Source organism: Arachis hypogaea, chromosome 10, assembly GCF_003086295.3.
Source record: "Arachis hypogaea cultivar Tifrunner chromosome 10, arahy.Tifrunner.gnm2.J5K5, whole genome shotgun sequence".
Classification (NCBI taxonomy): Eukaryota; Viridiplantae; Streptophyta; class Magnoliopsida; order Fabales; family Fabaceae; genus Arachis; species Arachis hypogaea.
The window spans coordinates 6,663,794-6,674,613 of NC_092045.1; the positions used below are offsets into that span (position 1 = coordinate 6,663,794).

General features: G+C 32.8%; 1 protein-coding gene across 9 annotated transcripts; it reads right to left on the bottom strand.

Moving 5' to 3' along the window:
• Positions 1-5,739: 5,739 nt before the first annotated feature.
• Positions 5,740-10,427, bottom strand: LOC112714981 (deoxyuridine 5'-triphosphate nucleotidohydrolase). Of its 9 annotated transcripts, none has more exons than XM_025766694.2 (5): positions 10,105-10,427; positions 8,648-8,996; positions 6,443-6,765; positions 6,261-6,352; positions 5,740-6,173 (listed from the first exon to the last, which is right to left on the bottom strand). In XM_025766694.2, exons 3-5 carry the CDS (start codon positions 6,640-6,642, stop codon positions 5,929-5,931), a joined length of 537 nt encoding a protein of 178 aa, XP_025622479.1. In that variant the 5' UTR covers positions 6,643-6,765; positions 8,648-8,996; positions 10,105-10,427; the 3' UTR covers positions 5,740-5,928. The 9 variants fall into 9 exon arrangements, with proteins under 9 accessions (XP_025622479.1, XP_025622476.1, XP_072060628.1 ...); XM_025766691.2 differs by having other exon boundaries at positions 6,443-6,772; XM_072204527.1 differs by having other exon boundaries at positions 8,601-8,996.
• Between the last annotated feature and the right edge of the window lie 393 nt (positions 10,428-10,820).

The window sequence follows — 10,820 nt, forward strand, 5'->3', positions numbered from 1 at the left end:
TTAGTATTAATTATAATATAATTAGAATAAAATAATTTAGAATAGAAAAAAGATTTTATTCGTTTTGGAGGGAAAACGGAAGCATGAGAGATCGACACGTCACCTTTAGTAGCTGGGGAAAAATCCAGTTTTAGTATATTAAGTAGATATCTGTAAAAAATACTTTGACACTCAAATCAACTTAAATATTAAGATATCAGCGATATGAGCTCAAGTCTTTTATAAGTAACTTATTCATTCAAGATCAATGTAAAAAATAATCAATTATGTGTGCACTGTATATGCATATAGAGCTTATTGAGAGGAATATTCAATTCGCTATTATTCAAAAATGTTAGTTATGACTTGTGAACCCAAAAAGAAGAAGGCAAATAAGATCATTAGCTCATCAACAACTTGCTTTCCTTATTTCAAGGGGAATCTGATGGAAAGTTTAAATTGATTGGAACCCCACAACAATTTGTTGTTTGAAGTTACTTGATTAGTTTTGCTTTAGATTTTAGATCTTATCGTTTTCTAGTCTTTATATGCTAAGGGTTGAATATTTTAACCAATAAAGATGAGGAAACTGTCTTCGCTCGTAATGAAACTTCTCCGCAATTAAAGTCGTTTGTCTTAAATGAAGCTCCATATCGTATAGCCGTGTTTTCTTCTTCAAATATTTTCCAAGATTTTTTTTTACCTCGACTACTCTTTCAAAGGCTTAAGTTTGGATGAAGTTTTGATGCACTCCCTAATATTTAGACAAATTTTTATCTCTAGCATTTAAAGTTGTCTTAGTTTTGTTCTAAAACATTTTGAATGAATTTAATATTATTTTTTTCTAAAGTCTAGATTAAAAATTCTAAGATGCCTAAGACACATGTTTTATCATGTAGTTGAGAAAATTAAATTATGATTAAGATGACGATTAAACATTATTAGATTATTGTCAAATTATTTGTGTAATATATTTTGTTTAGTGTCAGAATTTAAATTAATTATACTAATCTAAAAAACATAAAAAACAAGTTCATATTGCATGTGGCCCAACATGAATTTAAATAAAGTCCTCATATCATATGTTGCATAGCAATGAAAACAAGCAATCATAAAGAAAGAAAGAAAGTGAGACTATGTCCATGACAAGCCCAATCAGTGAATCAAACTCAAATTCTTTTACTCTAACTTAGTCACTAACTAGGTAATCAAAATTCAATTCAATCTAAACACCACACTTCACCTACCGAACTGAAATTCGCTCTTCTCTGTTCTTTCACATCATATCACTTAAGCTTTCAAGAAGAAAGAAAAAAAAAACTATGAAGTTAGGGAAAAAGTGAAGAACAAAAAGTCCATTTTCAAGCAAAGAAAAGAAGAAAAAAAAGGGACTAGAGCAAAAGAGAAAATTTCATCAGAAAAGAAAATCACAAAAAGGAGATTTTTTCATTTATGCTTCATCAAAGAATATTGAAAAAATCAATTGGGTTATAAGCATCGAATTGGAAAATGAAAAAAGTAAACACAAAGGTGTTCTGCTGCTTATCAACGATAAAAAATCAAACTTGGAGCCAAAGTAAGAACGTACGACTCAGATTCAAGAAACAAGATGAAAAAGGTTGAAAGAGAAGATTGAAGTTATGGTTACATGTCATTGCTACTGTCCTCTCTCTCCTCTGTGAACGTCACTGATTTTGATTTTGGAAAAAGAAGTCAAACAAGGTGCTAAAGCAAATTTCAAGCCTAAGAAGCTTCACTCTTCTATTAAAGGAGAACGGCCCAAGATTGGAGTAAGGAGTGAGAGCACAACGTTTGAATTTTCATAGCTCACTGAACTGTTTATTCTTCTCCTTCGTCATGGTTTTCATTGAGTATTTATTTTTTCTCAATTTAGTCTTTCTGTGTTTCATTAGTGAAATGCGAAATGGTGAGGTTAGTAAGAAAAAATCAATTAATAGAAAAAATACTGAGAGTTAAACTTGGAGAAAATGCCTAAGTTATCTTAGAAATTCTGTTTTGCTATTTGTGTCATGATCCTGAGCAGATTTTCTTTCAAGTTGGGTTAGCACTTTGTTGTTGAAAAGTTAGGATAAGTTTCTAGTCAAGTTCGGTTTGGGTTAGAAACTGGACTTGTTCCAGATAAGATTGGGTAGAATCCTAGGGAGAATTAATGATTGTAATCTGTTGAAAGATAGTAAAATTCCATCACTATTGTGATAGAAACTGGATGTAGGCTATATTGCATTGAGTAGCACTGAACCAGGATAAATTTGTGTGTCATTCCTCTTTCTCTTCTCTGTTTCTGGTTCTGCATAATAGGAGACAAAACTAAATAATCTCCTATTTATTCTATTCTCCTGCACTTCTCTGCATCATTCATTGCTTATATCTCTGTTTTGGCTCTTAACTCGTCCAGAGACAAATACGAAATATCTTCAGTTTTCTATTTAAGATAACTCAATAGAATCCAAGCTTAAAAACAAATTAAAAGAAGTTAAGATTCACTCTCTTTTCTCTTAGTCACTGATAATCATCATAACCAACACCTAACTAACTAATTACCAATTAACTTGTCATCAATTAGTAATTCTAATTTTTTAAATTATCATTAATTAGTGATTATTTAAATTTTATTTTTTAAAAAATATAAAATCAATAATTATTAATTATAATTTTTTAAAATTAATTGATTAAAAATTATTTACCTATATTTTTTGTTTCAGATATAAGTGAACTTTAGCTGTATACAAAGTTATATTTGCCAAGTTCACTTTCCTCCATGTAATTATTTTTGTCTAAAGAGTTTTCTCTCATTAATTATTGATAAATTTTCTGTCTATACTGCAATTTGAAAAACATAAATTATTTTATTTTATTTGAATTTTTCTAACTTAAGGTTTTGCATACAGTAGTGCTACGTTACCAACTTTTTATCTGCTAAAATCTGCCAACTTGAGTTGGGTTGGACATAAAGCCCATCTACTAAATAAAGCCACATCTAAGTTAATCATGGTTTAATCCTAATTTATCACGTGTTGGTAATAGTTGGCAGACTCTCTCTTAGTACCGTATACTTTTCCTTTTGCATATGTAGTTTTTCTGTGGGCCTTGGGATTTATTTTCTATATATATTTGTATGTATTTTATAATTTTGTATTATTTGAGTTGAAACTCTCATTTAAAATTTCTTTCTATTATTTCACCCGTGTACTTTTTCTGTTGTTCATGAATGTTATATATGTATGATAAAAGAAAATTAGCTCGCAAGTTTCTATTTATGCATTATTAACATTATTAATATTATTATGATGTATATCTAAGAGTGTTAGGTTAAGGGTTGTATTAATATCCTCACTAATAACCTGTTATTACTGCAGCACAATGGACTTATTTGCTAGAATGTTACAGTAGCACTAGACATAAATATATAAATAAATATTTAATAAAAATTGAAACAATTATATACATGTTTGTTAGTCAAGAGATCGATACTAAAATTTTACTCTTTATCTCTAAAATTTCAGTATTTTAGTATTTTCAAAAAGTAAAAACACGGGCTAAAATTTTTAAGGACGAAAATTAAAATTTTAATAATATTTTATACTTAAAATAATTTTATTTTAATTAATTAATTTTAACTTTATCTTTTATGCAAATTAAATTAGAATTTCATTTTTTTTTTCTGTTTCTGTTTCTCAATCTCTATCTCTCAATCTCAGTCTATTCTCTCTTCTAAATGCTACCTCTAGCCTCACCATAATGTATAATTCCTAAATAGACCAGAGCTAGCAAAGTGCATCGAATGAAAGCCCTAATTTCTCTAATCAAGTAATTAACCGATCAAAGAGTGCGACTTATCAAAGAATTGCGGAAGGACATTGCTCTATTTATCAAAGATACACTTAGCTGTAAGTATATATGTGTATGCATGAACTCAAGTGTTTTAGGTATGCGGTTTTGATAAATGTCAACCAAAAAAGATTTAGGCTCATGCAACACAAGAAAGGAGACAAGATCATGAAGACTTTAGTGCAAATCCAAGATCATGAAGATTTTACTGCATCGGACTAAGGTAAACTTTCTTTGTTAAGAACTATAATTTTAGTATCTCTCTCAACACACATCACTAAAATGATTTTAAAGTATGTACCTTTGAGAAAAGATGTTTGACGTTAGTTTAGAAGCAAAGGTTTTAAAAAATACTAGCCTAAAGCTCTAAATATTTTAAATAATAGAAAAGGCCAAAAGCACAGTATAGAATCGATTTCAAGCTATGTGAAATCGTTTCCCATACTATTTTATTGAATATTAGTATAGTGTTTACTTTTTACGAAAAGAATTGATTCCAAAACTTCCAGAATCGATTCTCTGGGATTATAAAAATAAAATTTGATTTTGTAAAGAAAAAAACCGATTTCCTATAAAAAGAATTGATTCCGATTTAAAAATTCAAATATTTGATGTAACGGTTAATACAGAATCAATTTCCTAACCAAAAAATTGATTCTTTCTCTGACAAAAATCTTGTAATGGCTAATTTTGACAAAATGACCTATTCTCCAAGGTTTAGAATGCCTATAACTACATTGTTTAATATCTCATATCACAACCAAGCCTCTCTCCAACCTTTCTTGTAATATACTTCAATTTCTACACAAATCAAAGAGCTTCATTTGTAATTATCTATTATTTCAAGAGAGTTTTAATTCTTGTTTTGTGAGGGTCACAGATTGTAAAGAGAGATTTGTGTGCCTTTTTTTTTGTTCATGAAGTTGGGATTACTTCAAAATTGTGGTAAGATGCTGTCAGTAAATCAAAATTAAATTTTTAAATATATATAAGAAAGTTTTATGAGATAGATTATAATTTCAAATAAGTAAAATAAATAAAATTTAATGACTTTATAACTTATATACCAATAGAGCATGTTAAATTTCTAATAGTAATCATAATTGTCATTTATTGGAAATATATTTTAGAGATTATAATTAATGTGTTTGTAGTTTTACAAGAAAAATACATTAATTACTTAATGATCTTATCAATATAATTATTTAATGATCTTATCAATATGCATGCACAGTTAACCCAAATTAACATATATAGGATTAAAATGGGCCTTTTTTTTAGATATTGGATAATTGTTGGTGTGATGTCTTATTATTAGATGTTGTGATGTTTGACAAGGTTTTAGGGGCTAACAATCGCACTTCCACAGGTAAAATTCTATCTTCTCACCAATAATAAAATAAAAATTCGTTAAAATGGGTTTTGATGATGTTTTCTTTCTAATAATAAGGAAGTATTGTAACAGTCACCAACTTCCTCTAAATAGTCCATATAACACCAATAAAAATGATTTATCTTCATTTTTTTTCATGCACGCCGTTAATTTTCATGGTCAAACATTAGCGTATTCTTTCATTATTTGGAATCAACCAAGATGCATTCCAAGTATTTGGACAGTCCCACGACAAATTGTAATGTAAATTTTGTCTTGATGTATACCAGTTGAGATAATGAGTTAATGACATTTCCAAGCACCTCAAAGTTGGTTTTTTCGACATTTTCACATAATCCAACTTTTGCAGACTCTTTAAAGAGAGCTAATACATTTGACATAGTTGTAAAGGACGATCCGCAACCAGTTCCTCTTAAATTAGATAATTCCAGTCTATGATATTCTTTTACATTAGGCAATATTTAACATTTACATATATGAATTATATAATATAATATAATTAGTTCTAAAGGCCTAGATGAACCAAACTGAACCAAGTTTTGAATTGATTAGAATATTCAAAGTTCCAATAACTTAATAACTTGATTGATAAACCCCTGCAACAAATTTTGAGATAAATATCAATTAAATCACGTTCGAAAAATAAAATATAAGCCCAGGAAAACAGAGAAATCTCAACTTAGAACCCCAAGCCCTAATCCCTAAATTCAAACACCGGTTGATCCAAACCCACCTTCACCCCTAACAGTTGAATCCAAATCCTCAACCTCAACAACATCAGGAGTCACAATCTTCTCCAAAATCAGCTGTGCAACTCTGTCACCAACCTTCACCTCAAAATCAACATCCGAATGGTTGAACAGTATCACCCCAACCGGTCCTCTGTAATCGGCGTCGATCACCCCTGCACCAACGTCAATCGAATGCTTCAACGCAAGACCTGATCGCGGAGCTGCAGAGAAACAAAACCCCCCAAAATCAGCACCAAAACCAATTTCCGTAACCTGAACAAAAACGAAGAAATTGGTAATTTAATCACCAATGCGCGCATAGGTGCCTTCTGGAATCGAAATGCTGAGATCAGTAGCCACCAGAGCCTTGCCTCTCGCCAAAATCTTCGTCTCCACAGCACTAACAGAAAAAACAAAATAAAACAAAATTTTCAGCTTCGGTTTCTCTAACAGAGTAACTGTTTCGGTTTAACTTGAGAGAGAGAGGTACCTGGAAAGATCGTAACCGGCGGAGAGAGGAGAAGCCCTAGAGGGAAGAACGGCATTGTTGGAGAGCTTCTTTACACGGAGGAGAGAAGCAAGGTTGGTGGAAATGTCAGCGTCTTGGTGGATCTTGAGGATCTCGGGGGAGGGCTCTTGGATCTCGACGACGATGGAGCCGTTGGTGGCGTGGGAGTCTGGTTGGGCCATGGTGAGAACAATGCGGTTGCAGAAATGAGGATAGCGGTCGTTAAGAAGCAAGGTTCTGAAAACCAGACTAGCCACCGAACCTCTCGTCACTGGTTCACTGATTTACTGGTCCAATCAATTCAACTGTGGTCTAACCAAAAAAAGTGTTTTATAATAAAATAATAAATAAATTATAAATAAATACTCTAAAACATAATTATAGTCTAATATAAATTTTAAAATCTCTTCCAAATACTACATCAGCCAAAATCTAATACAATCTTTAATTTCATAATTATGAACAATTTATCATTCATTAGTCATTATATCACTATTGAACTCATTAAGATAGTCACAAAAAAACAAAAAACAAATCCATTGAATTAAACAAACCAATAACAAATATTCCATCATCTACTCAACTAGTTAATTGAGTTAATTCAAATCATCTATTCCATATAACATAGCAATAAAGCACCCTCAAAGAAAAAGCATGCTGGAGAAATCGAATGCAAGTCAATCTGTATGGTGGATGCATCAAAATAGATGAAGATTTACGACAAGCCAACTTCAACCATATGTTCGTAAGTCATAGGAACACAATGATATTAACATAAGGCATCCCAATTATGACAACGGCTAGAAATGTGAACCTATTGCCATCAAATGGTGGTGTGTCTTAGATATAGGTAACAGAGTAGAATACCAAATGGCTCCTCATAAGCATGATAAGCTTTTAAAACTAGTAAACACAAGCATTGAATCTAACTCTCTACCAGCATAATAAGCTTTTAAAACATGAGATCACAAAATAAGATTAGTTATTGATGCACGGATGTCTGATCTTTTTTTTTTAAAGGGAGTTTTGTTACAATTCATATCAAGATGTTGCCACTTGCCACAGAACAGTCACCAGAATTTTTCTGTACACATAATAGTTTCTAGTATGTAGTAACTGCAAAAATAAATAAATGAATAAACAAAATGCAAACATTAACTTCAAAATTATTCCTCAATTATACACCATGTTTATAACTGGTAATGAAAGCACAAATTACAGTCTCAAAACAGAAGCACAAAGAATAATCATAGGAAAAACCATCAGCATTCAAGTAGAATTCAACTAGTTTCATCTATGAAGAGAAAATGGAAGGGAAGAACAGAGAATTGGCTATAGATAGAGCTGGCACAAATGCTATGAAACCACCATAAAGAAAAAAGTTTCCACGAGAGTCGAGACAAACCTCCAAATGCAAATAAGAATCAGATTCTCAAAGGACAATAGCAACAAATGAAAATCCATTTCAACAATCAAGCCAGTGGAAGGTAAAGACCGAAAGCAAAAAATGAAAAGGGTAATAGGACATGGAAATCTTTTGCCAGAAACTGAAAGACGATCAACCAAAATCATTTGACGTCCCGGGAACGTCCGCAGCAACACATCACTACACAAAATAATCACAACCCACACTTGGGCAGTAACAATTAGCATAATTTCAGCATAATTTTAACAAAGCATAATAAACTTTTTCAAAGATTAACAATGAACACTTGGGCAACAGCAATGAGCATAATTTCAGCATAATTTTAACAAAGATTGATAAAACTTTTTCAAAGATGAACAATGAGCACTTGGGCAGTAACAATGAGCATAATTCAGCATAATTTTAACAAAGATTAATAAACTTTTTCAAAGATTGATGAGGAGTAGCAACAAGCATAATTTCAGATAAATTATTTTCAATTTTCAGCACAGCACCAAAAAAAAAAAGCAACTACGCAGAGTCCAGCACAACTCAACACATCACAACACAACACAACAGTAGCAATGAACAAAGCTGATCAACTAATCATTCATCAATCTGAACAGCACTAGCAGCAGCAGAATCCTAAATCGACGAACAAAGAACCAAGAACGAAAATTTCAAAAAAAAAAAAACAAAGAAACCAATATGAGTAGCACTAGCAGAATTTTAAACCTTCATTCTGACTTCTGAGCAGTCTGAGCATAGGGGCAGAAGCGTACCGGAGACGGAGGCCAGGTGACGAGCACAATGGTGGTGGGTTGGAAGAAGCTGCGGCTGACAAACGAAGAGCAGACTCCAACACGCCGAGCTCGAGGAAGAAGCCGCGATTGGTGGGTTGGAAACTTCAAGCACCACGACTAGACGAAGACGGTGGTGCCTGAGCGCGCCGGACGGCGGCAGGAGCGTGATGGACGGCGGTAGGAGCGCGACGGAGCAGACGAAGTCCAGGGACTGACGCTGAGCTCCAGGAAGGAGGTGCGATTGTTGAATGAAGACGGGTAGACGACCAGACAACGAAGGTGGTGCTTGAGCTCGATGGATGCGGCAGTCCTTGCGGCGGTAGTGAAGCTAGGATTTCAGGCGTAGTTATCAGAACCGAACCGGTAATCAACCCGGCCATATGACCGGATTGCCGGTTCAACCGGTGGGTCACTGATTTACCCGGTTGACCCGGTTATAATTAAAAAATATATAAAATTATATAAATAAAATTAAAAACATGTGTTAAAACCTAAAATGCAAGTCTTTACAAAAATAATAATCAAATATCAATTCTTAGACATAACTAATGATGCAAAAAGAGATAATAATCTAGTCTCTAGAACAAAATACTTTCTCAATTTAAATGAACAAGAATGGGCAAAAATATAACACAATCGGTAAATCAAGTCCAATCGGTAAATCAAGTCCAATCGGTGATTTCAAAGTCAGCATTTATATCTTTATAGGACAAATTTGGAATTTGACCAACATTTCCCTCATTTTGATTTACATCTATATCTTTCATAGCATTGTTACTCAACTCAGCAACAAAAAAAAAAACAAAAGATTTACGGCAACAAAATATTTAGCTAATTGATTTTTTAAGCAACATAATAAATTCAAGGTTCAATGATAATAATCAGCAACAAATTCAACTCAACTCAACTCAGTGATGTTATCCGGCAACAAAATTCAACTCAATGATGTTATCCAGCAACAAAAAACTTTGCCCAGTGATATGCTCAGCAACAATTGAACCGAAGACAACAAATTCAGCTCAACTCAGCAATGTTATCCAACAACAAAATTCAACTCAATAATGTTATCCAGCAAAAAAAAACTTTGCGCAATGATATGTTCAGCAACAATTGAACTTACGACAGAAAATTCAGCTCAACTCAGCGATATTATCCAGCAACAAAATTCAACTCAATAATGTTATCCAGCAACAAAAAGCTTTGCTCAGTGATATGTTCAGCAACATTTCAACATACGACAATAAATTCATCTCATTCATAATTTGCAACATCAAATTCAACTATGATAATTTTCAAATCCCTAGTATTCACAAAACAAAATTAGCTAAATCATATTTCAGCAATAAACTCAACTTTCAACAACAAATTCAAGATGTACTAATGATTTACAGCAATGAAATTGAAAGAGAAATAACAGGGCCGAAGCTGAAAATCACCTGCCAAGAAACCAACTCACGGCGAAGGAAGCGTTGATGGCAGAAGCAGGAAGACGATCTTACGATGGTGACAGAGCGCGACAGAGCTTGCGACGGTGATAGAGCGCGACATGCTTACGACGCTGACAGAGCGCGACGAGCTTGAGTCCGAAACGGCCGCGAGAGAAGCGAGATACCGGAGAGAGAGATGTCGACGACGACACCAGCCGTGAGAGAGAGGTGAGACTCAGTGAGCTTGAGACTCAGTCAGAGAGAAGAGAGAGGTTTGAGAGGTGGGTGATCATCCATTTGGGGTTAGGGCACCGCGGAGGGAGGGGGTTGATAGTGAACGACGCCGTTTTCCGATGTTTTTTAAAAAAAATGACCCGATCTGGGTTACATGAACCGGCCGGGTCACTGATTTTTACAAGTTCTGTCCGGGTCGAACCGGTTTTCACTGGATTCAAAGCTTAAGCGGTTTGACGAGTGGTTCAGCCCGACTGAATCGAGTCGAGTTTGATAATTACACAGATTAATAATATAATAAATATAAACGAACTAATTAATTATTAAAATAAAAAATAATTATTTTAATATAAAAATAAAAATAAAAATAAAAATGTTTATTTTAAAAAATACTAAAATTTTATATATTTATTTAATAATAATTAGATTATAATTTGTTAATTATAATTTGTTAAATTTTAATTATTTTTAGAATATTAATAAAAAACATA

Bases quoted from the DNA above. Each gene is read 5' to 3' on its own strand.
- LOC112714981 (XM_025766696.2), bottom strand. From the start codon at position 6,642: ATGGCCCAACCAGACTCCCACGCCACCAACGGCTCCATCGTCGTCGAG. The intron at 6,353-6,442 runs GTACCTCTCTCT...TTTTTCTGTTAG, and splicing joins GCCGGTTACGATCTTTCCAG to TGCTGTGGAGACGAAGATTT. The intron at 6,174-6,260 runs GTGATTAAATTA...GTTTCTCTGCAG, and splicing joins AGGCACCTATGCGCGCATTG to CTCCGCGATCAGGTCTTGCG.